We start from the raw sequence: 26,625 nt of genomic DNA, 5'->3' as shown, positions 1-26,625 counted from the left end.
ACCTTCTGTAACCAATGTTGATCCTAATGGTAAAGCACACAGTTACCCCAGGGTTCGGCAGAGCTATACAAATAAACTAAACTAATGACAGATCTTCTCCAGGGTGTTAGGGAGAATTCTCAGAAATGTGCTAATTCCATACACCTTAGAGACCCCCAGCAACTTTGCTGGATTTTGAGGACTAGATTTTTTTTTTTTTTTAACCTGGAGAGAGTGTGACCCTTTTTTCCACTCATGTGTTTTATTGTGATTTTGAACACCGTTTCTTTTGGTTGTGGAGTCTGACAAACTCCATAGACATCATCTTTTACATTGTGTCACACAGCACCTTCGGTGCAGTGGCACACGGAAGTCCCTCAGATTTCCCAATGGTTTAAATACCTTCTCTTGGATAAACTACTGTTTCCAAGAGCAGTAAAGTGAAATTGACTTTACTTACCATTGTAACTTTCTAGACCACAGTCCGATCAGATAGCACAGCAAGTAGAGCGCTCTCTTTGACATCTGTGCAGAGCCTGCCGACGCAGGTTCAAATCCCGGCAGGGCCAAACTCGGCCTTTCATCCTTCCGAGATCGATAAATGAGCACCACACACCATGGGTAATAATAAGCAGCGCTCCGATACCTGAGGGTTCGTAGCGCTATATAAATGCTAAATTATTATTCTTAAGGAGAAAAGGTTACTGCTGTTTTAGCAAACAAGCAGGGACAACACACGTGGAGCAATCCAGGCCAGCCATATCTCGCCAAGTTTGGGCTCGCCGGCCGCTTTTGTGCAGTTGTGACGTCACAATTAGCGTAACCCTACAAGTTCTTTCCCCGAACCTAACGCCACTCTGGGTTGGCCCCCTGAGTTGTAGGTACAGTATAGGAACATATAGAGCACGTTGTTAGTGGTGGCCTCTGTGTCAGGTGGTGTACTTGGGTCGTCCCTAAAACTTTTTACATGAAAAGTGTTACATTAGAGAGCCCAGTGATTGGTTGGGGAGTCCCGTTGTCCGCCCCTAGCCCCCAGTGTTCCTATTGGTCAGGCCACAGGCCCCCAAGCCTGAGACTACCGTTGTTCCCATCCTGCAAGACACATGCTCATGTACATTGTGTATCAATAAGGTGTGACTATGTGACAGTGTGTAACAATGGAGTGTTTCTACTAATGCCATGAGAGTGTTCCATTCCCAGCACAGACTGTATTTGGATTGTTGTAATTTGTTGTGAGCTCGGTCTCCGACGTGAGACGACTGCGTCTTCCCAGCCTCCAGGCCTTGGCATTATGTCAATTTGGCCGTGTCACGTGTGAGGCGACTGTCGGTGAGGCTGAATTACTTCAATTTAGAGGGAGGCCCAGCCAAAGAAAGAGATCTACCACCAACTCGTTGCTTGGAGAAGCGACTGACCCCTAAGGAGTTGGAAGCGGATGAGCGAAGAGCTCAAGAAGGAAGATATTTAGGAAGAGAGAGAGTTGACGGTATTGCGGCCCCAGAATGCCTTGTGGACAATGCAGAGGGTTTTGAACTTAATCCTTCCACCCACAGGGAGCCAGTGCAGTGATTTCAGTCCTGGAGAGATATGATCCCTGGGCTTGAGGCCAAGGACAAGTCTCCCAGTCCTGTTCTGGATTTGTTGCAGAGGGCGGAGAGTAGAAGCGGGCAAATTTAGAAAGAGGCTGTTGCAATAGTCTAGCCTAGAATGAACCAGAGCTCTGGAGACAGTGAGCCTCTAGGGGAAGGAGAGGAAGGGAAGGATACCTCTGTGCAGGTGCAGCTGATAGTGTGACTTCTTAGAGACATCGGAGATGTGAGGAGAGGAGGAGAGTGTGGAGTTGAAGATGACCCCGAGGTTTTTAGCCTCACGGGTGGGAGCAGGAAGAAGGCCAAGAGTGGCCGGCCAGAGCGTGACGGGAAAGAAGGGAACGGGAGTGCTGATGAGGAGAACCTCAGTCTTACTGGCATTAAGGCAGAGATCATTGGCGGCACACCACTCCTGGGTGGCGGACAGGCAGTCAGAGATGAGAGACGGAGAAGAGATGGCTGAGGGTAGCCGGAAAATGAGCCGAGTGTCATCTGCATAGCACTGGAAGTTAGGGCAGAGCGCAGCAATGCGGTGGGCAAGACGTGCCAGGTATTGGTTGAAAAGCCAGGGAGAGAGGTGGGACCCCTTGGAACGCCACAGGTAGAGATAGAGGAAGGAACCAAGTTGAACCTGGGAGGGTCTATCGGCGAGGAAAGAAGTCAGCCACGCCGGGGCCTTACAAGGTTATCACGGAGACGGTTGAGCAGGATGGTATGGTTGACCGTGTCGAAGGCAGAAGAGAGATCAAGTAAGATGAGGACACTGGGTGTTGGAATCAAGGTTGGAGAGCAGGTCTTCACGGATGTTCAGGAGAGCAGATTCCGTGCTTCTGGCAGCTCTGAAGCCAGACTGGTGATCATGGAGACAGCCAACAGATTCAGTGTGGAGATTGAGCTGGGAGATGGCCAGCTTTTCCAAGAGTTTGCCCAGGAAAGAAGTGATGGAGATTGGGCGATAGTAAGCCGGGCAGGAAGGGTCGGCAGAGGTTTTCATGAGAAGAGGGTGCACAAGGGAGTGCTTCAGGGGTGAAGGGAAGACTCCAGTGGTGAAGGAGTGGTTGCAGAAGTCGGCCAGGGCAAGAATCGGGGAGTCAATGTGGTCCTTGATGGTTTTGGAGGAGGAGGAATGAACCTGTTATGACGAGACTTTCATAGATCAGACTTGTCTAGAAACCTTGTCTGGGGAGAACAAGGGAAAGGAAGAGGAGGGAGGAGAGGAGGGCGAAGAAGGGCCAGAGAAGAACCGGGAGTAGAGGAGGGGAGAGGAGGAGGAGGAGGAGGAGGAGGAGGAGGAGGAGGAGGAGAGAGGACAGGATGTCCTGAATTTTAGAGATGAAATGAGAAGCCAGAGCCGTGCAGAGGGCCTGGGAAGGGACCAGAGAGGTAGAGACTGCAGCAGGTTGGCCAGTTCCTTGCAGATTTTAAAGAGTTCAGCCGAGTTGTTGGATGCCGCAGAGATGCAGGCTTGGATGTGGCTCTCTTCTTGATGAGGGCAGAGAGGCGGCAGGCCAGTTTGTCAGAGGATGCACAAGAAGCACGCCATTTCCTCTCAGCCACCCTGCACTTGCATTTGAGGGTGACTAGCTCAGAATCGAACCTGGAGTTGCACTTCGCTTTCGGCTTCAGGCGAATCCTCATGACAGGGGCAAAAACATCAAGAGTATCAGATATAGCAGAGTGGAGCATGAAAAGGGCTGTGTGAGTCAGCCAAAGGGAGAGAGGGGGGTGAGAAAGTGGCGGCGAAAGCCTCAACGGACACGCGCTTCATGGGTCGGATGACCGAGAAGGTGGGTGACGTTCAGATTTTCCCTCTTCAGTTCAAATCACAGAAAAATACATGAGAGTGGGGGAAAAAGGGTCTCGCTCTCTCCAGGTAAACAATCTAAATCGAGCAAAGTTGCTGGGGGTCTCTGGTAGAGAGGAATTAGCACATTTCTGAGAATTCTCCCTAACACTCTGCAAAGAAGAGCTCTACAGGAGGCGCTTGTGGTGAACTGGGAGATTCCACTTCTGTATGCGTTTCTACCAGTCCCATCATTCCTCTTGTCAGCAGGAGGTTGAGCAAGTTCAGGAAAACCATGATCCTCATTGCTCCGGATCGGGCCAGGAGAACGTAGTACCCGGACATTCTGGAAATGGCCATCTTCCCTCCAATTCGCAAGAAGGTCAAATTCTTTATTCGGAGCTCAGGACTCACAATCTTCACGCCTGGTGTCTGAAAGGGTGAGATGCAAGGATTGGGCCCTTCCGAAAGATGTAATGGAGGTGTTGCATTTGGTTAGGAGACCAGCAACTAAATTCCTGTACTGCTGCCTTTGGAATAAGTTTTGCAGCTGGTGCAGGGAAAAGAAACTTGATCCTTTTCACATGTAAGCGTGAATGGCTACTTAACAGCACTGTCAATCTTTAAAGAGATCTCCGGATGGGGGTTCGTACTTAAAGGTGCCCATTGTGGTACAATTTCTTAAGGGCCTAACAAATGTGTTCCCGCCTACACCCTTCATCATGCCATCATGGGATTTAAGCCTATTACTAAGATGTCTTATGAAAGCTCAATTTGAACCCTTGCATTCGTGTCCTTTAAGAATTCTCACCATGAAAACAGCATTTTTGGTAGCGACCATGTCTGCCCTGTCTTCCATACTACCTTTCACATCCTTTTCCAAGGATAGAGTGAGTTCAGTCATCTTTCTTTCCGGTAGTTGTTGGAATTTTCCCTTGTGTTAGGACAGTTTTTCTGAAGTCCAACTAAAGGCTTAGTAAAACAATTCAACTGAGACAGTACACAACTCCACTCTTGGTGTTAGGCTGTACCACCTGAGTATATGGTAGCATAGCCGGAGCAGCCAGGCTTATCTTTTTATTTTAATAACTTTATTTTTGCAGGCAATTTAGGTACATTAGAGGCAATTGGAATTCAAACGTATGCAGTGTTTATTTAGATATATACAGTAGGTACTGGTAATCGATGGTACAGGGTCAGTTCACTTGCAACAACAATGATCGTGTAGGTATAAGGTATGCTCCACTTTGGTCTTGAATTGCATGGGTGGTGGTGCTCAAATAAGACTGGAATTCTGCCCAGATGTTACGGGGTCTGGGCGAGGTAGGGAGGGTGGAGATGTACTGGACCTCGCATCCCTGGATCCAAGTTAGCGCCACTAGCCATTCTTTTACACTGCGGGGGGCGTGGGGATTTTGTCTTTCCACTTTACAAGATGGATCTCTTAGCAACCATTCAAGACACATTCGCAATTGCGCAGTGATTTTTTGCCCTGAATAGTTGGCCATACACCAAAGAGTGCCAAAAGCAGGTTTTGATCCAGCGGAGTGTCTCACTCCGGTCACTGTGTCCATAATCTTAGCCCAAAAGCTACCCAGCCGGGGGGCAGGCCCAAAACATATGTAAGTGATCAGCTGGGGAGTGTCTAGGGCAATAATGTTGCTCCAACTGGGCCATCTTGGTTAGTCTAGCAGATGTGTAGTATATCTATTCAATAGTTTAAATTGCATGAATTTGAATCTGAAGTTTTGCGGTACTTTTCTGGTATGTATGCACATGCGACTCATTGATCATCCATTATGTCAAAGCCCAATTCATTGGACCACCCACTGCGTGCACGTGGAGTGGGAGGGGGGAATGATTGTGAATTGTGTCCTGCATCATCTTATAAAGTGTTGATAGGATTGTCTGCAATTCGCAATGTAGGCTAGGGTGGGGGTTTTCAGGTGGATCGGAGGGGTACTCTGGACATCTAGCAGACTGCTGCACGTATTCTGTAGTATTGGAGGCATTCCCCTCCCGTGTCTGGTTTTCCAAGTGGAGGGCATGATCAATTTGCCGTTAGGGAATAGGTCAGCCAGTGCTCTGTAACCCAGTTCCTCCCACCTCACTTATATTTTCTGTCCCACATTGGTTTTAACTCGGGGACATTGCCACAGGGGGATCCAGTGGTAAAATGGGTGGGTCGTCCCAGAGAGGGTGAATATTATGCACCATTCTCGCAGTGTAGTGGCGACCGGGTTGGATGGGTTATCTTCTTTATATTGTTGGTCTAGTATTAGTGTCTTTAGATCAGAACCTGCTGCAGCTAACACTTCTAATTTGACGTGAGTAGGGGTTATATAATGGGGTACCAGAATGTGGCGAACTGTGCTTGGGCGGCCGTCCAGAACAATTCCACATTTGGTGTGGTAAATCCCCCTTTCTCGTATGGGAACGTCATCTCCACCCACTTCTTACGCACTGCACCCGAGTGCCATAAGAATTGTGCGAAGAGCCTGTGTATCCTGGCAAAGTAGGGTTTCCCTGGCCATACCGGGACGTTGGTAAACGTGTATATCATCTTGGTTAATAGTGTCATCTTGGCAGCTGGGGAGAGTGGGAGGGCTCTCCTTTTATTCATTTTAGTTTCAGCGTAGGACCTGACCGCCTCATAATTATCGTGCAGTAGAGGTACAGGTTCTTGACACTAGCACCCCCAGGCATTTGATGTGGTCGCGGGACCATTATAACAGCAGAGCACCCAGGCGATCCTGGGAATCGTAAGTGGAAATATTTCAGATTTGGAAGAGATGATTGTGAAACCGGAGAACTCGCTAACCTGTTTGATGTCCTGGAGGATAGGTTTGAGGTTAATGTGGGGGTCTCTGACGTATAGCATCACATCATCAGCATATAGAGATATGATCTCAGGGGGTGGGGGAGCCTTAAAAGGATACCGCTTTGGCTGTGATGTTTCCTGATGTATTCTGCCATAGGCTCAATGGCCAGAGTGCGAAGTATTGCGGTGCAGATGTACATGAATTGACCAGGAACCTGGCGAGTTGTTGTGTATATAGTAATTTAATGTATCTTATCATATTGGGCCCCAACCCCATACTTTCCAGGGTCACAATCAGGATTTCCCAAGATACCATGTCGAAGGCCTTTTGGGCATCTATAGTTACTGCCACTGCTTGGGCCCCTTTGTCTATTCTGCACATTATGTTAAACCTCCTGAGATTTTGTGCTGTGGATCTTCCAGGGATGAATCCGGCTTGATTGGGGTGGATCAGGTGTGGCATCAGCGGGAGGAGACGGTTGGCCAATACCTTCGCAGAGATTTTAGTGTCTCAAGTAATGAGGGACAGAGGCCTGTAAGAGCCGCATTCATTGCTAGGCTTTTCTGGTTTTAGGAGGACGGTGATTATAGCCTCCCGCAGATGGGACTCACGGAGGGACTCCTCCCATACCAGCAATCGGTTAGGGGTCAGTACTGACACCTACTCGTGGTAGAACTCTGAGGTCAGGCCATCGGGACCAGGGGCCTTCCCCTTGGGCAAGGCAGCGATGACAGCCATAATCTCCCCTAAGGTAACCGGGCATTCCAGTTCCTCTCTGGCTTAGGCGCTGAGACAGGGCAATGAGATGGTCTGAAGTAGTGCGTGTATGGCGAGTTCCCCTGACGGCTGCGCCGCAGTATATAATGTTCGGTAGAAGTCTCGGAATACCCCAACCACATCCCTGTCTGACCATTTCATGTTCCCTTGCTCATCAAGGATGGAATCTATCTGGGATCTTCCCCTCTCCGATTGGACCACTCTCGCCAATGTCCCCCCCCCCCGGTCTGTCACCCTCCCCATATCTCCTGGCTGCTCGAGGGCAGGATAAATACTGTGTTTCCCTAGTGGTGTGGGTTTCAAATCTTCCTAACTCTCACCGAATTTGTGCTAATATCACAAGGTCAGAGGATCTGGTGTACTCTTGTGTCGTTTCGGATTTCTCCAGGTCCCTTCTAATACACTTAAGCACCCCCGCCTCTCTTGATATTGCCATACCCCTGATATATACTTTAAAGGCCTGCCATCTGATGCAGTAAGATGTGGAGTCGGTGCGTTGGTGGCAAAGAAGGTCTCAATGTCGGCTTTGATATGAGCTCGGTATACAATGTCTTGCAGGCCTGCAGATTTCAATCTCCAGGTTGCAACCGGCACGCCCACCGCCCAATATTAAGGATCACACCACCGGGGAATGGTCGGATAATGTACGAGGTCTAATATCTATATGTAGCACTCTCCCCATTAGTGAACTGGATATGAGGAACAGATCTATTTGGGGTGACATGTCATGCACAGAAGAATAAAAGGTCTATTCCCTTGTCCTTGTGCGCTATGCATCTCTCAGTTCGAGTGATTGTTTGAGGGATGGTAGTCGGCGGGCTGCCCTGGATTTTGGTCTTGGGGCGACGTTTGTCCTGTCAAGTGAACAGTCTAGTATCTGGTTCATGTCTCCACCCCATATTGGAGGTATTCCGTAGTATCCAGCCAGGACCACCCCTAGATGGTCTAAGAACTCTGGGGAGTTAGTATTGGGGCAGTATGTGTTTACTAGTATTATTTCCATGCTTTCCAGTATGCGGTGCGCCACCAGATATCTCGCCTCAAAATCAGTGTGTCTGTTTCGTTACAAATTTCAGGGACTTATGTATAATGATCATCACTCCTCTGGACTGTGTGGAGTAGGATGTGAAGTATCTATTCTTCCCCCATGAGAGGGCTACGTTTCGACATGTACCCTCCTTAGCATGCGTTTCTTGCAAGACTAGAACATTGGCTCTATGTCTTTTGCATAGGATAGGATCTTCTGTGATTTGGTTAAAGGCCCCGGACATTCCAGCACAGTATCTTCACCTGTTGTGCCATAGCTTGTTTAATAACAAATACCTTGGCATGTATGCCGTTTTCATATTTTTAATTGTGCAATTCCTATCTAAAGCTCCTCCGTACCAAATCGCCAGTCTTTTGTTTGTATCTGCCAGCTATTCAGTGGTTTGGCGCTAAACTTTCCCCAGGGCCAGATTATAGGCCCTGAAGCTTGCCTCCCACCCTAACTGCCTCCCCCAACTCGTCACCCTCTCCCTCCTCACAGCAAACTCTTCACTCCATCATGGCCAAGGGGCCAACTTTCCCATAATTCACACAAGCAACTGCACATGGGAACGCTGTTGCCTCATGACTTGTTTCAACATGAATGGAATTTCTCAACATTCCGATTGCAAATATCTAGGTGCATGAACAGAATATGCATTACTAGCACCCCATGTTTCTTTAGGGATCATAGGAGTTACAACCAGAAGTAGCAACAAGATGGCCAACTCTTTCTCGCTCACCAGGTTCTTCCATGGGGTTGGTAAACGAGATGTGTGCCACCTATAAACTGTGAAACAAGAAAAGTGGCAGAGAGAGAGGACCCTACAGGGTCCAGCGCATGGACGGCGAGTTTAGGTAGGTGCTTGCTAATGGGCTGCGGCTGAGAGCGGTAGCGGGACCCTGCCAATTTACCCACAGAGTGAAAGATGAGGGAAGACTGGGTTTGCTCTCACACTGCGCACACATAGAAAGCATCATTTTCTGATTATATTAAGTGATTTTAATCAACAACGTTGCAGCTTGACACGTGTTTCGAGCTTCATGCTCTTCTACTGAGGCTGCTTGGACATAATTTTGAAAAATAATTGTTACACAAAACCAATTATCAAAACAAAAATCAATAATAAAGGTAGAACAAAAACCCATACCCGAAACACATAGAGCAGGTAGGGTGTACCAACCACAATAAAATCATAACAACCACAATGCCATGGCAATTGAATAAAAAGTTACCAGAAAATACATTTGAATTAAACATAAGGTAAAAAGCATATTACCAATGGAGTGCGGCATTGTTTGTCAAAGGATATCGGGTTAATAAAGAGAAATAGAAAAATAAATAAAAAACATTAATTGAGGAAAGAGGATTATAATGGTGATCAGCCAAAAAATACATGGGTAAAGCCCGAATTGCATAGGAGTACCTTAATCTTGGTTAATCTGCAAATCTTGTGCTATTGGAAATAATTGCGCAATGAATTGAATTGAAAATAAGTCAAAGGTTGGGTAGAAATCCATAAAATGCTAAACTGTGCCAAGAGTAAAAGGCTTACCAGGTATTGCACCTTAATTAGAAACGAAAAGTAATACGTGGGCGCCCTATAAAACCAGATTTGTGAGCGCCTGTTAGCAGATCAACCGCAGCCCATTAGGAAGCACCTAAACTTGTCATCCATGCGCTGCAACCTGTAGGGTCCTCTCTGCCACTTTTCTTGTTTCACAGTCCAGACAGTTACTCATGTTATCTGGGTCCCCTCCTGGGAGAGTTGGTGTCGCATCCACGCCACATTTGCAGTAATAGCATCTAACTTCATGTACTGCAGCAAATCCTTTCGCCATTGCTTCCATCATGCCCGTGAGGTCTAGCATGGCTGGGAGGCAGTGGGGGGGGTAACACAATGGGGAAGCCGGATCTGATTGGGCCTAGCTTGATTGTCCATGTTCAACCCAGGTGATCGAATGCAAACTTGTAATTGCACCAGCTTTCGTACTCCCCCCGGATCCTTTGGTCATTGTTGGCTGTGAGGAATTGTTCGGAGAGTCGGATCGTCTGCGGCCTCAGCTGTTAGGTCCAGTGCGGGTAAAGAACAGCGAGTTTCCACCAACGTATTGCGATCCGAGGGATGACGTGCCCCGGATTGTCTTTGGGGACTGTGAAATAGGCCGAAAAACGGTCAGAGGTCCCTCTCGGGCAACTGTGTAGGTTTCTTTCACATCTATGATAAGCCTATTCAGGAATTGTAATTGTTTATTAATTTTTAGAGTGCACCGGGCCCATGGTCATTTGGGCGCAGATCTAGTTGCATGGTTACATAAGACATGAATAAAAATACAGTGAGCAGATATAAACGCAGAGAAATGTACAAAGTGCAGATATAATTGGGTATATACAGGTGAGTGTGGCAGCGAGTTATACATTTACAATATATTTTCTGTAAAGGAGAGGGATACAGATGGCTTGCCAGATAGCAGATCAGATGGTCAGCAGTCTAGTGAGTACAGCCACTTCTTGATGTTAGTCTTAAAGCAGTGGAACGGGGATATGTCTCTTAGAGCATCTGGGATAGAGTTCCAGAGTTGCACGGCCAGGACTGGGAAGCTGGCACCTCCTGTGTGTTTAAGCTTGAACTTGGGTATTCTGAGACTGGATTGAACTTTTCTGATGGGATGAGCTGATGTGCGTTTGGTGAATCTGTCTCTAAGGTATACGAGAGCCTTGTTAGACAGGCATTTATGAGTGAGGTTGAGAGCTTTGAATTTGATTCTGTCGTTGATTGAGAACCAATTGGTCTTGAGTCTTATGTGAGAGATGTGGTGGAATTTGGGAATGCTTAGAGCGGCTCTAAGGGCATTGTTCTGGATGGTCTGTAGTTTCGTGGTGTTGCGTTTACTGGTGCCTAGGTATAAGGCATTGCAGTAGTCCACTTTGGAGAGGATTGCAATTGTAATACAGCTTTCCATGGCCAGGAAGGGTTTGCATGCATTGATCAGTTGGCATGTATAGTTGGTGGCAGTCGCTGTGGTATTGATTTGTTTGTTGAGGGCCGAGTCAAGGTAGAAGCCTAGGGTCTTGACCTCCATGGAAACTTTGATCTTAATTCCATCGATGAGGATGGAATTGTATATGTTGGATAGTTTAGACAGTTCTTTTGGGGACCCAACGATTAAGAGCTCAGTTTTTTCATCGTTGAGGCATAGGCCGTGTGTGGCCATCCAAGTTTGAATAATTAGATTCATTTTGTTGATCAGGGTTGTGTCTTTGTCATAGTCGCCTAATAGCGGGATGAGAATCTGGGTGTCGTCAGCATAATTAGTATGAGACGCCCAGATTATCTAGTATGTCAAATAGGGGCTTTGTAAAGATGTTATATAAGGTTGGAGAGATGCAGGAACCTTGTGGTACTCTGCATATGATGGGTACTGGGTCAGCTGCGGAGGTGGATGAGCAGACTCGCATGGACCCGTTGTCAAAGAATGAGCTTATCCAAGTGGTGACTTCCTTAGAGAAGTGGGCGGTTGTTTTGAGGTGGTTACCTGAAGAATCAACTAGACGGGAAGACGAAGGTGAAGCCTCCATCCTTCTCCTGTTAGACCTATCCGCCGCATTTGACGAGGATAGGTCGAATGGGAGAAGGATGGAGGCTTCACCTTCGTCTTTCCTGTCTAGTTGATTCTTCAGGTCAGTGAGGGCTGTCTCGGTCCCATGTCTAGGTCTGAAACCTGATTGGCGTGTGCCCAATAAGTTGTTGATCTCAAGATGATCTTTGATCTGGATGTATGCAGCTTTGTCGAATTTTCTGAAGAAAGGGTACGGTTGTGATTGGCCTATAGTTAGTGGGGGTATTGGGATCTAGATTAGGCTTTTTTAGTAAGGGTAATACCCAGGCATCTTTGAGATTGGTAGGTACTGAGCAGGATCTGAAGGAAGTGTTGATAAAAGTGGAGATGAACGGGGCTAGGTTTTTTGCGGCTTCTTTAATAATGGGTGCTGGGCATGTGTCTCCAAGACACTTAGACGGTTTTAGGGATGAGATTATTATCTCAGCCTCGGTGGTTGAGATGGATTTGAATTTAAATTGGCTACAGGGTTTGATTTGCTTCGAGTAGGTTTCTTGGAGGATTGCTTCTTGCATTTGTAATGCAATCTTGTGTTGGGTAGTTTGTTTTTTGTTTTTTCTTGGAGCAAGGTTATTTTATTGCAGAGGGCGTTTTGGATGTCTGTACACCAGGATTTGTTTTTGATGCAGTTGTCTTTGGGCGTGACTGGGGTTTCCAATTCCCTTAGGATTGTGAATATTTCTCTAGTATTTGCGCTGGCTTTTTCTATTCTGTCATTGAAGGTCTTTTTTGGCTTGGATGATTTCCTTTTTGTCCTTGGTGGCCAGTGAAGTGAGAAGGAGTTTGTTCTGAGCTGTTGGGGTGTTTTTCCATCTGTTCACAGCCAGTCTTTTTTCTAAGCTTAAGGCTTCTAGGTTCAGGGTGAACCACGTGTTTCGGTGGACTATGGGTTTCTCTTTACTAAGTTTGAGTGGTGCTATGGTGTCGATAGCTGAGTTAATGGTGTTATTGCAAAGGTCGACTAGATTTGTGGGTTCCTAGGGTTGGTGATGGGTTGTATCAGGGCAGGAGGATGAGGCCTGATGTTTTTTCTGTTTCTGATTAGGGCAGAAGGGGCCATGGGTTTGGTTGAGTTGGTTTGAGGACTCTCTTGGATGGAGAATATTGGGTTGTGATCTGTCCATGCGCAAGGTTCAGAGTTAGTTATGGTGGATAGGCAATTGATGTCTGTGATCCAATCCAGGGTGTAACCTTTTGTATAGGTGGGTCCGTTATTCCCGAGGGTGAGGCCTGCTTCAGTGATGACATTAGATATGGCATTAGTGTCATTTGGGTCATTCAGACCTAGGTTCAAGTCTCCGAGTAGGAAAGTTTGAGAGCTGGGTTTGGTGTTGGTATTGGTATTGATGAGGGTCGTGATGTCTTCCTCGAAGGTTCCTAGAGAGCCTGGGGGTGGTGGTATGTTGGGTGCATGGAGACTGTATGGGAGACAGATGAATGTAGTTTTTTTTTTAACTGGTTTTATTTTAAACCAAGGCAGGACAAGACAACAATAGCATTACTTAACAGACCACCAGTAGCGATACACTTTCAAGTCATACCCACCCCCCCCCCCCCGCTTCTCCCCCCCCCACCCCCCTCCCCCTCAACCTCCAGGAGTCCTCTTCCAGCTCCCACATTCCCTGGGAACCGCCGGGGCCCCTGCACCTCAGGTGGGCTCTCCATCCTTCAGGGTCCATCGTGCGTTAAGTGGTTTGAATGTCAAAGCGGGGAAGCGTTGATCGTTGTCCAACACTGGGGCTCATAACATTCCAGAAGCAGTGGAGAACCCCGGCCCTTGCAGCTGTGACTGTTTCCGCTATCAGGATGTCCCATAGTTTGCCCCACCAGTGGGCTATACATGGGCCGTCCGGGGACTTCCAGAAGCGGGCCAGGACCGTTTTTCCTGCCAGAAGGCATTGTGTTATTAGTTTCGCTCTGTTCCCTGAGCGAGGGTAGGACCCAGGGGTTGGGACCCCCAAGAGAACCGTTTCGGGCTCCAGGGGGAGTGTCTGCCCGATAGTTGTAGTTTGACTGATAGCAGTTCGGCTGAATGAGAGGGGGTCGATTCCATTTCTCTCATGTTGAGGCTGGATTTGCCAATGAATGCTTTGAGTTTTCTGTCTTTTCTGATAATGGTGAAGTTGTCAGGGATGGCTAAGGAAAGGGCAGGGCCTGCTGCTTTGTGGAGCCAAGTCTCTGACGGCAAGGAAGTCAAGCTGGTTGTTAAGATTTCGGTGGCATGGTCTACGAGAGATCTGGCGTTGAGTGCGCTGCTGATTTTGTGGGTTTCCGTGGTCCTTTTGTTGGTGGTTTTCTTTAGAGGGGGTGAGGGTTTGGCTGGTTTCTGAGTGGGTTTAGATTTGTGGTTAGTGGTGCATGGATTCTGCTTGGCTTGTGCTGGTTGGAGAGTCTGGGTCCTAGTCTGTGATTCCTTCAGTTAATAGAGGATGGTAGATTGGGCTTGGGTTTGCTAGCGAGGCAGAGGATCCTTTGAGCTGGTGATGGAGACTCAGATATGAGATGGGTGATTTTGCTGATGGGGTATGTAATCTGGAGAGTGGGAATGAAGGGTGGTAGGAAGTGGGTGGGCCTGATCGGGTCCGATGGTGGTAATGATTTTCTCATGGACAGGAGTCTGTGCTACGTTGGTCATAGTGGTGTCGGTTTTAGCTTTATTTAAGAGATTTAACATTAGGAGGATGATCTTGGCTAGGACAGGAATCATGGCTACTAATAGTTGTCTGTTAATGCTAATATGGCCACTACTGTGGGCAGGTTGTAGGATTCTTAGGGCAGGCACAGGGGCTAGTTGCTAGATATGACTTTCCAGTAAGAGCACAGGGATGATGCGCAGTCATCCGGTACAGGGATCCGGTGTAAACATAGGCACATAGATAAGTCGTATTAAGGCACAGATAAGTGAGGCACAATGATAGGTACTTGTGTCTAGATATGGATTGCCCGTATGTGGCACAATAAAGGGTACTGTGGAATAGAATGTAGCAACGCATAGGGTTGAGCGCCGTACATTGGAAGCAAGCGGTGTGGGCTGAGTGTCATTAGCGCTGAGGATGCCCATGGGCAAGTATGCTCAGCTTTAGATCCGGCGTTGCATGCATACTGGCATAGACATGTATAAGTGCATATATGGGACTGTAAGAAGGCGTTCAGGGTTGTGTCTATGCTGATGAGGTGGCAGGCAGTGGAGACGAGTGCGCTGCAGTATTGTTGACTTAGGTTTCCTGGCGGGCCGAGTCTGGGACGCAAATCTCTGCTTGCTTGGACCGTGATGTAGGCTGAGCTGAAGGGCGGCAGAGACTGGAGACTGTAGACAACGATTGTCGGGAGCCCCGTTGCACCCTGTGGTGAACAGGGGCAAACGGGTCCCTTTTCTTTCTGGCCTTTTTCTTTTCTGGCCGCCGGCTCCTTCCGCCTGCCAGCGGATGTAGTGAAATAAAATTCAATCACGTTGCATAGCAACTCTAAGGATGCCGAGCCTCGGTCTGGCACTGCGTTGCGACCGACATTTTGTTTACGGGGAGAATGAATGAATGTGGCTCTGTTAGCAAACCTGCACATTATTGGACAGATGCAGGTACAGATATGCACTTCAGGGTGCTCTACTGGCGGTACAGGACATCACGGGCAGTGCAGGCCTCACCAGATGGGGCTGTGGTCGGCTTCTGAACGGCTCTGCATGTCAATGTTGGCGTCTAGGTGTGTCCGTCGATCAGGCGCTGTAGTTGGTAGCTCTGGGGATGGTGGGGGCTCCTGCCCTCTCCACCTTGCTGGGGGACTGTATGCCTACACAGTGTAGTGACACGATGTAGGTACTAAAAGAGTTGTACCACCTCCTCCGCCGGCCACCGGTGGCAGAAGTCCCAAACCCACGGCCCAGTTCCTGGATGATCCAGGGGGTGGACCCACAAGTGTAGGGCCTGTCCAGGTGGGTCAGACAGTCCTGAGCGATATGAACGGGTCCACCGGGGGACCTACGATGGAAATAGTGTGAGGAGATGTTTCGCCCGCCAGTCACACCCAGTGTTTACAGGCTAGGCCCATATGCGTATTAGCTCTGGATAGTTGCCGATGGGCCTCCCTCCGACAGGGGGGGCTGACCGTTGCACCGTTCCTCACGGAACGTCTTTGCTCATGTCGTCTCGTGGGGTTACAGCTTGAAATAATGTGCGGCGCCCCCTTGCCAGGGTGGGCGAGGAAACGTTGTTTTGGGTGGCACGTCGGGGGCTTAGGATGTTTCCGCTGGCTGCTCCGCGCCCCTTGCAATGACTTCTTCCCCTGGGTTAGTGGGACCAACTAACCCAGAGACAAACTTTTCTGGAAGACCTTCCCCGACTGGCTGTACTTCTTTGCAACTGTAGGAACCGAGTACCCGGGGTCGAGAAATCCATAGAGTGCAACATTTGTAAGCCAGGCATCTCGCCAGCACCCACCAGAAGCAGGACGACCACAGCTCGAGTCACCTCACCAGAGTGTAGGACTCAAGGAAGCCCAACCGGTGTCCTAGATCCACGGTGGTGCTGTTAACCGAGCACTGAAACCGTGAAGTGCTGCTGATCTGAAAAGAGCCCGCAGCTGCCGCCGACTATCAAATTGCTGTCGCAGGAGTCCCCAGACGTCCTCCCTCTAGTCCCTATGACTGAGGCCCAGGAACACAGGATCTGCATCGCTGCACCAGACCGAAGCCAGCTGGACCCTCTTCTAACCATAGGTACTGTTCTGGCTTGGGGTACTTACCTCATTGTCTGTAGCTTGTTCTCAGTTGAGACTTGCAGTAGCTGCTTTGTAGAGTTGATTTCAGCTCTACCCTTCACAAGTGTAACAGTTGGTGACCCTACAGTGATTTTTCTTCTACAAACTCTTAGTGCAAGGCGTTTACTATCTACGAAAGGCCTCCGCTCCATAGACTTTGCTCCAATTGACGTTGGCTGTCCTGGCTCCCTGCAGACTCTTCTTTTCCATTGACTTTGATTCTCACTGTCCCTCATAGGTGATCCATTGGTTTTGAACTAATTTTGCTGGGAAAGGTTTTTTTATCTAGAGTACATTGGAAGATTTAAAGTGCTCACATGCTTTGAGAAACTGTTTAACCTTTTTCCTTCCTTTCCTTTCCTTTTTACCAACATCAGAATTTACAAAGTGTACAAGTGATATATAAATGGCAATACTGCCCTAGTCAGAGAAGTCACCTCCGGGCGTAGGAAGTGTGTATGAAGCATCTCTAAAGAGTATCTACCTGCTTTGTGTGGATTCTGAGAAAGTATTTTAAAGTGTATGTCATTGCTACATATATTGCCCTTTTTAAAGAATGCTTATTTAAAAGTGACCGTTAGATTTAAGTGTTATTTGGATACTTGTATTGGTGGATTTCATTGCTACAGCTCACTTTTACCCCTCTTGACATCAGTCTGGCTGCTCAGTCACACTACCAACTTGTGTAGTACAGACCTATTCCAATAGGTGGGTTACCTTATATCAAGAGGACAAGGGTTGTGTAGTCTCCCACAGGGTTACATCAATTCTTGCCTAACAGCCATGTCTCGCAGTGGAAAGATTTATGGGGATTGCAGATAATTGCACTACAAAGATACTTAACATTGTAATCATTCGTTTCTCACTGACCGCCTGTCCATTGCGCATAGAAGATGCATTGGGCAAGGATATTCTATTGTACATAGAGATAAACCGCATTTTGCAGATAACAGTAGCACTCAACCACTTCAAGGACAAGGCTCACTCTCAGCCTCAACGTATTTATGTACGCACCTCTTCAGTAATTTGGTGGCAGGCATGGCTACCAACCTGCATGCGTTACAATGCAGTGCCAACCTATGACAAAAATTCAGGCCTAGCTGGACACTTACAAAACTTTCTTGCTATTAGAGATATTTCTTCCGCTCTGCACCCATCCATGTTCCTGATTTTGTGGGTACCTTTTATGGGGTCTGTCCAGCCCTCCTAACTCCTTATATTGGCTAAATGACACACACATTCTAGCCATCACTCTAATTCCCACACCTTGGACTTCCCCCGAGGACGTTTCCACCACACATGCTCTGAGGCCATTTTAATGGGATAAAGGTGCTATACAAATGACTACTACTATTTGATGAGACAGTTCGAGAGAAAAGAATTGAGACACAATATTAGATAAAAATGAATGGGGAGGAATGGCTGATAAAAGAAAAACCAAAGAAATGAAGACCAATATAAAAATTGGTTAAAGTAAAATGAGCATGATCTGCCACAAAGAGATGGTGAAGTGATGCTGGAGATTTTATTACCAAAACAGCGCTCAAACATTGGGGATCTATTGGTGCTCTTTTGACTTTTCCAATCTGTTTTTCTTTGTACTAACGCAGACAAATGATGGGCTCAGCATGTTGGTCAATTTAATGCATTTTCTAACTTGATAATACTGCCTATGATTGGCACCGGAGTATCGCCATTTACAATGTCTTGGAACGAATTACTGAATCTAGTGACTCGTGCCATGGGTCCGAATGTCCTCGCAAATAATCTTGTGACATAGCTATGGACTTCGATTTTTATATTCAAGGACCTAATCCATACAATGCTTACCCAGAGTACATGGAAAGAGGCCGGTGTAATGCTTATTTAAAAAGGGAAGCAGATTGGACCTTAAAAGTTACAGACCCCATTACTTTGTTGGATGTGGCCTGCAAGCTGTTTGCTTCATTGGTCCTTAGAGAATTGTAAAGGTTGGCTCTGGAATCTGCCCATTTGAGTAGGTTTCAAACCGGCTTTCACAAGTCGATTGGGACCATGTTAAATGGCCGCATTGTAGATTACCTGCAGTGGAAAGCATGGAAACCAGAGGCCCCTCCAATATATTTGGGGTTTGTAGACTTTACATCTGCATTGAAGAAAAGTGAATTGACCTAGACAAAGTATTTTATTTTAGGTATTCCAATGAGTCATCTAAGCATTTTAGTTCACCTTCACTTGGACATTAACAACCATGTAAGAATGAATTTTGAAGGACCATTCAACACCTATTCTGGTTTATGTCAGGGATGCATGTTGGCACCATGCTTTTTTAATATCTACCTATCAGACTTTGGGTGACTACCTAGAACTTCTCTCCTTTGTTGCCCCACGTTTGGGTACTGCTAGAGTTTAATGCCTTGCATATGTGGATGAAGTGCTGATGATCGACCATATGCAAATTGGGCTACTGAGAGTGTTGACCAGAATGGGGAACTCTTCGCAATTGAACTACTTAGTAATAAGTAAAGAAAAAAACTAAGACACACTATTGAATTCAAAAAAGGACATATGGTGTATCAAGCCTCGTTGGAAAATTTAAATTTTATGGAATCTATGTGATCACTGTCACCTCTAATGCCAATGTCTAAAATGGCGACTCACATTGTGGCGCAGTGATCAGATCACTTTTCCTGCATCCCATGGCCCGCATTGCCCTACCTGCTCCCACTTACCTTTACAGCGGCACACTTCTGTGTGCGCCACCGACTTGCCACTATCCCTGCGGCGTCAGTTCCTCCCACTTAGTGAGTCTGAGCTGACATCGCAGGGTCTTTTTATTATTATTCCTTTAAAAAACTATTTTTTTACTTTCTTGTCCCCCGCTTAGCACAGCGGTATGCGTGGCAAACTCCCACCCCACCCCCATGCCCCCGACTCCATTACAGTGACCAAGGGGAGCGGGCGACGCCCCTGCTCCGCTTGGTCGCAGTAATGAGAGTCCGAATCTTTTTAAATGCCGACTGCGCAATGAATGCGCAGTCAGCATTTTAAAGGTGTAGTAATTGTAGGTTTACATTTTATATACCTGGACCTACCAATATCTGCTAAAGGCAACAGGAGAGATGTGTCTTTGGTTGTGTGCAAAATCAGATTCCTCAATACCAAAAATGAAGCGTAAATTCAGGCACTTCTCTTAAATACCTACGATAAAGTTTGTCATACCCAAGTTGTTATATGGTCTTGAGGCAGCACACCTGGATTTAAATGATTTGATTTTAATTCTATTCGTGAAAGTCTGGAGGAAAGTCCTGAGATTGCCCAATTGTAGCAAGAGGCCATCTGGTTAGAACTGGGGTTTTCTTCATTTAAAAACAGAGTTGAGCAGAGCCAATTGAGATAACTTCAAAAAAAATATTAAGACCACCACGAGACTGGCTGTATATTGAATTAAAAAAATTATTGCAGAAGAGGGATGATGTGCTTATACAGAAGCGAGCAAATCCATGTTCAATTTGCTAGACAATCTGAATTTGGAAATGGATACCTTAATCCGGATTTGGTGAAGAAACTACTGTGGGAGATGGACTGTTGTAAGACCTGTGATATAACTTTGTATATAACTTCATGTACAAACTTGTAGGGTAATCATTATCCTGTTGTCAATGTATCCTGCATCTACCTGGAATGTGTAACTGTAACCTGTAAGCTTAAAGTATTCTTCCACATGCGCGCGGATACCTTCGATCCGAGGGATGACGTGCCCCGGATTGTCTTTGGGGACTGTGAAATAGGCCGAAAAACGGTCAGAGGTCCCTCTCGGGCAACTGTGTAGGTTTCTTTCACATCTATGATAAGCCTATTCAGGAATTGTAATCGTTTATTAATTTTTAGAGTGCGCCGGGCCCATGGTCATCTGGGCGCAGATCTAGTTGCATGGTTACATAAGACAGGAATAAAAATACAGTGAGCAGATATAAACGCAGAGAAATGTACAAAGTGCAGATATAATTGGGTATATACAGGTGAGTGTGGCAGCGAGTTATACATTTACATAACTCGGGTCTGGCGCGAGCTATACATAAATAAACCAACAAATAGAAAAATGTAGCCTTTTTAGCAGAGAACATCCTAATGGTGAATGGAGAAACCAGTTCCTGAGATTTATACTAAATGTATTAACTATACAGCATATCCAGGGTATAGAAACCACTCCATCTCAGAGACAACGTCATTTTGTAAGCTGTCTGTTAGTAGATAATCCTTCAAACATTTAATAACAATATTCAGTGCTACAGGACCCTCGTGTGCTGTTTTTATTTTTTTTTCCGAAAGCTTCATCACGGAGGATTATGTAGAGGTTGATTGAGGAGGGTCTTGTCACAATTTTATGTAGCGTTGTGTATTGCAGTTATGAGATACCTGGAGCACTTGACTTCATTACTTTTTTTAATGAAGAATTTATACAAAGTTTCGTAGAAGTACATTATTGACGTTATCGGCTATTTTAGGAATGTGATGAGTGAATTGTACAATGTGTAAAGTACTTCCTTATATTTTATATTTGTTTGGTTCCATTGCCTGCCTTTTGTTCTCTTGCTTGTTTTGTTATACTGGCTTATATTGATTTATTTTTTGAGTTTTTTTTTCCTACACAATGAAAAAGTTAGGTTGGGTTGTGACGACTTGTTACACATTACTACTAAAGGTTTTAGCTTTAAAGGTTATTGAAGCTCCAATGGGGCTTCTCTCATTCGGGAAAGTTTTGACTTATAAAGATACTTTAATTCCGTGTGGGTCTTGTATCTGTTTGTATCTGTATTGTGAGATCCGATCTGAACTCTGACCATGCAGAAGAATGGACCATGCTTTTCGTAAGACCCACCGCTATCAATTAATGCATAGCTAGAGAGCGAGAATGGTGCCAGGTGGTAAGAGAATGTGGGTTGTGTAGCTGGAGGCAAGTGCCTAAAACTATTTTTGCACTCTATTCCCCCTTCACACCCCTGTCCTCTACAACTCATCAGGTGCCTCTGCTGGCCCCACATTTGTGGTAAGTAAACTGTTTGTGGAGTGGACATGTGAGCAGATTTGTGTCTTTGCTGTGCTGCTGTGATTTGAGCTGCATCCACCCTGATCAACTATGGTGAAGGTACAAAGCTGCATGGTTCATTGTGCAGGCTGACCCACTGGTTCAACCACATCCAGGTCAGTCTCTGACACACAGAAAGCACTGTTTAGGGACTCCGGACCCCCAGCAATATTGTGATTTAAGCATCCATTTTGCTTGTGATTCAGTGCTCACTGCAGCCATGCCAAAAGGTAATCTCGTCTCCATTCATATGCCATTAATTGTTGACACAGCCCACTGAATCCCAGTTCCAACCAAGGTAGATAATTTCAAAGTACTGCAGCACAGTCGCCTCCTATAAATAAGAAAATCACTTCTAGACATAGCCAAATCTTTAATCAAGCCGAAGACTTTGCAGGGGAAACGGTCCAAAAACAGAAGGAATCATTGTATCACTCCCCTAGTCTATGGCATTCTGGCCTGAAATCCTGCCTTTGGTTCAGAGTGAACTTCACAGTAGTGATCCAGACATATGAAAAGCCTTTTATTCCTCATCTGTCCTGTTTAAGGTCCTTAGTTTAGTATGTGCAATTGTGATTAGCTTTTTGGTTTTTTCGACTTGACTTTCTTAAAGCCTCACTCTCTTCATCCTTTCTGGTTTTTTTGTTGTTGTTTTTTTTAAGAAGCTTGCAATTACATTTTCTTTTAGTTTCCTCAATGCTCCGTTGTCTCGGGACATTGTCGGCTCTGCCAGAACAGTCTTGAATGGCAAGTCGGCATTAGCCAATCCTTCCAGACTGCCTTTGTTTCTCATGCACTGAAAGTGGAAATAATGTGCAATTACCAACTTTATACAAGTTTGCGCTGTACATTATCTGTGTTGTGGTACTTTTTACACCCTGTGCTTTTGTTTTTCATTTTCTCCCCCGTCTAGTTAATTCTACTCCTGAGGAGCACAGCAAAGCCGAGGAGCTGGTTGGAAAGGCAGTGGAGCATGTTTTCGAGAAGGATGATGGAAACAACGTACAATGGCGTGGGATGGTGCTGTCCCGTGCACCCATCATGAACACCTGGCATTACATCACCTACGAGAAGGACCCCATCCTCTACATGTACCATCTCCTTGACGACTATGAGGAAGGGGACCTACGCATCTTGTCTGACTCTGGTAATTTTAATGGGAAGGTCGAACTGTAGGGCTCAGTCTGTAGTTCACCTTAAATGGGTGATGAACCGTTCCATTGTCTGGGCAGCACCCAATGCTATTTGGGAGGCTGTCTGCTTCCGTGGGGAGACTGTTGTAAGCTTGGATGCTCCAGCTTCCAGGGCCACTTTATGCCGAATGCTTTATGTCAAAATGAGATGTAATCTGCCCCCTCAAAGATGCATGGACCTATTCAGAGAAGCACGGAAACCGAACACCAGGTATTGCTACTCCAGCGAATGTAAGCGCTTTGTCATCTGGTGTAATGGCAAGGGCATCAATCCTATTGAATGCTCACCTAAAGATATCGTCCTTTACCTAACTCACCTGTTATATCCAGGACTGGTTTTCAATTCTCTTAGTCTGCTTAGCTGCTCTTTCGGCGTACACCACGTCTCAGAGCAAGGTTTCATGGTGAAAAAAGCCTTTATGGACGGGGTAAAGAGACTTCTTCCCCATATTTCCAACCCAGCTCCCAGATGGGACCTTAATGTTGTTCTTAGCCTCCCTTTGAATCAATGCACAAGGATAGCCTTAAAGCACTCACCTACAAGACTACCTTCTTAGTGGCGATCACCTCTATAAGGAGACTTGGTGAACTGCAGGCCCTTTCAGTTCAGGAGCCATTCGTCATGATTCACAAAGACGAGGTGGTTTTGCGCACACACCCTCGACCTGCGTCCAAATTAATCTTGAAGTTCCATGTAAACCAGTCCATACAACTACCCACCTTTTTCCAGAACCCCAGTTATGTGGCGGAAAGAAGCCTCCACACACTGGATGTAAGAAGAGCGGTTATCTACGAGCTGGAAAAGACAAAGCCACTAAGAAAAACAAACCAGTTCTTCGTCGCAGTGGCAGCTGGTAGAGAAGGGTCCTCTTTCTCTAAATCAGATATTTCTAAGTGGATCGTTAACTGCATCACACTGTTTCACTCTTGCGAAGAGAGATCTACCCTTCATGCCTAGAGCACACTCTACTCGGGGCAAAGAGGCTACCATAGCATTCATTGTAAATGTTCCTCTAGATTCCATATGCACAGCAGCAACCTGGAGTTCTGTACACACCTTTATACAACATAACTGACTAGACACACTCTAGGTCTGATTCTTGGGTGGGACAAGCGGTGCTAAGACATCTCTTTGCTACTCTTCCTTCACACATCCCACCACCATCTATGGGTACTGCTCGCTAGTCTGTGCGCAGCATGTGATTCTAAGCAGATCCACAAGCCTCAGAAAAGATATGACATGCATTACTTAGCGTAATAGCCTTTCTGATGATTGGATCTGCTTAGATTCACATGCGCCCACCCTTCCTCCCCTCGTGGAGTAGAAGGAACATAGACCTCTTACACATTCTCTCTTCTGTACTCGCTCACGCTGACTATAAGGCTCCCTCACGGCAGAAAAAACACAACCAGAGGGATTTCGACGTGTGAGAGATTTTGGGTACACTACACGTCATGTTGGGGATATTGTTAGTCACGCCCATGTTGCCGTCCCCTTTCGATATTCGAAAGAAAGATGCAATACTCCGCGACTTCTACTAGATGTCGGACTATATGCACAGCATGTGAATCTAAGTGGATACAATCATCAGAAATGCTATTACAGTGATTAATGCATGTCATATAACTTTTCTGAGGTTTGTGGATCTGCTTAGATAACATGCTTTGCATAGTCTGACATCTAGTGGTAGTCGCAGAGTATTACAGGATTTGTTTTCGAAAGTCAAACGAACGTAAGTGGGGCGTGTTACTATCTAGTGTTATGTGTACTGTACCCACTTCACGCGTCAATGTCCCTTAGATGGTTTGTTTCTGCCATTGCGGTCGGTTGCAGGTTGCATTGCTTTCCAGGCAGCTAACTTTTGAATAGTTAAAGGTTTATTTGTAGACTTCTTTCTTAACTGTCTGCTTTTGCCGCAGCATCATCCAACTGCTCGAAGGACTAGTCCATCGTCGACAAATTCGCTGAATAGACCAGACGCAGCCTTCACGGGCCACTTCGGGCCTCAGCCCTTACATTCAGTAGGGAGAGGGGGGGGAGGTTTACCAGACAGACTCCTTTTAGAGAATGCATATTCTGTCAGCCCCTTTATATTTTTCTCGCCTAACTGACCTTTCCATTTATGATTGGAAAAAAGTGTTCAATTTTGCCCTACCTGCCATAGAAAATTCTAGTGGAAGAACATGCACTGAGTGTTTAATTACTGTCTCCCTAGGGATCACCCCGAAAAGCTTTGCAAGGCCTGCAAACCTTTCCTCCTGAAAACTCTCAAAGACCGCTGGACCAAGCGCTTGGCCATTCACGCAATGCTGGCAGAAGCCTCCATCAACGTGATGGAGGATTCCAGCAAGGGCAGTATTGGTGTCCTTGGTGACACCGAAGACGACTGAGGTTCGTCGGAACCCCATGTGCGGGCCCCCAACTCCAACAAGCATGCCTGGGGCTCTGTGACAGACAACCAGCGGCCATAGCGCATAGCCCACGGCCGACCTCCGAAATCGTCAAGCGTCAAGGCCCACACAATGTCCTCGAAAAAAGTCTCCAGATCTTCCATATTTTCTTGGCCATTGCTTACGGGCCCCCGAAGCCGGCCTCAAAAGTTGGTTCGGACATTGCGCACAAAAAAAGCCCTCCTTTCGCGTGCCGAAAAACAGGCAGCGAAAGGCACATCAGTGTCCCCTAGACAGATGCCAAAAATGCAAGAAAGAATTAAAAAACACAGCCCCGCTAACCTGTTAAAGACAAGGTGATCGAAAAAATGTAAATCTTTGACGCCTTTGTAGTCAAACTCTCAGGGGCTCTGCATCACAAGGATCACGCACCCTCCCAAGCCACCCCTACCGGCTTTCCTCCCTCCTATGAGTGGACCCCTGTACAATTAACAGAATTATGAAGAGGATGTCATGCTTTGTTGACTTCATGGACAAGCATGCAGAAGAACTAACGTCCCTTAGATACGGCTCCAGTCAGGGGCTGCAAAACATCCACCTCCTGCCAAAAAACCTTGTCTTGACCCACAGCCAAGCACTTCTGCCCTAGGTCCCCAGGCATCCACTTACCAAGACCCCTCTCAAGACATGTATGGTATTAATCTCTCAGGGCCGCAAGACCCCGGCTCTCAAGTAAACTTGTACAATCAGGCCAGTACTATGATGTTGACATCTACGTCATCCATTTGCCTGACCACCAAGATCAGCCTGTATAATCAGCTCCAATACAACAAACTGCTGCTGAAAGCTGCCCAACATTTCAGTATTGACACCTAAGAGGCATAAGGAGATGAGGACTTTGTGGAGGACATTCTTGGCAACAAGAAGTCTGCAACTCAGTTTATCCCACTGTTAGACTATACACCCCTCCTTACTCATGCCTAACCTCACAAGAGCGGTTAACTCGAGAATCCTTCAGGCCAGCACCCACAGACCCCTGTATATTAGCGGTCAGCTAAAACCTGACTCAATGGTCGTCACTACTACCACTGGCGTCGGCAGAAGCCCTACCAGACAGAGTAAACAAATCTACACTTTCGGAAGGAAAGTTGCCTCCTCAGCAGCATAACAAACTAGAATTGCAAATAATACTACACTCCTAGCTAGTTGTGACTGCCACAAGTGGGATGACTTGGAACACCAGATTGTAGCGGTTCCAGAACCCCTAACATCGCAATTACTAAGCATCATCTCAGAGGGCAAGTGGGTATCGAACTGCATCCTTAAGAATAATCTTGATGCAGCAGACAATGCAGGCCGCGTCATCGCAGAAGGTACACTAATCAAGCGCCAGGCCTGTCTCAGACAGTCTGATTTTAAATTGGAGACACAGTCCACCGCCCTTAACGTGCCGGTGGAACCTAAAGTCCTTTCGGTAAAGCTGTCTAAGATGACCTCAAAAGTGCGAAGGAAGAGTCCGACGCTCTTAAATCCCTCGGCCAATTAACCAACAAAAGGTTTCTGGGTCAGGGTTCACAACGCTCTTCCGGATACACTCAGGGCTGACAGTCTTCAACTTGGGGCC

At 46.6% G+C, this 26,625-nt stretch overlaps 1 protein-coding gene across 1 annotated transcript in view; it reads left to right on the top strand.

The window, feature by feature from the left end:
- Window positions 1-26,625, top strand: part of LOC138569989 (spindlin-W-like) — a 125,407-nt gene that overhangs the window by 52,160 nt on the left and 46,622 nt on the right. The window contains exon 4 of the mRNA XM_069648494.1: window positions 22,331-22,564. Coding sequence (XP_069504595.1) covers window positions 22,331-22,564 — 234 coding nt within the window. The remainder of the gene's footprint in view (window positions 1-22,330; window positions 22,565-26,625) is intronic.

This window comes from Ambystoma mexicanum, chromosome 1p, assembly GCF_040938575.1.
Source record: "Ambystoma mexicanum isolate Mex_15411 chromosome 1p, UKY_AmexF1_1, whole genome shotgun sequence".
Taxonomy (NCBI): Eukaryota; Metazoa; Chordata; class Amphibia; order Caudata; family Ambystomatidae; genus Ambystoma; species Ambystoma mexicanum.
This window is presented reverse-complemented; position numbering and strand designations above follow the sequence as displayed.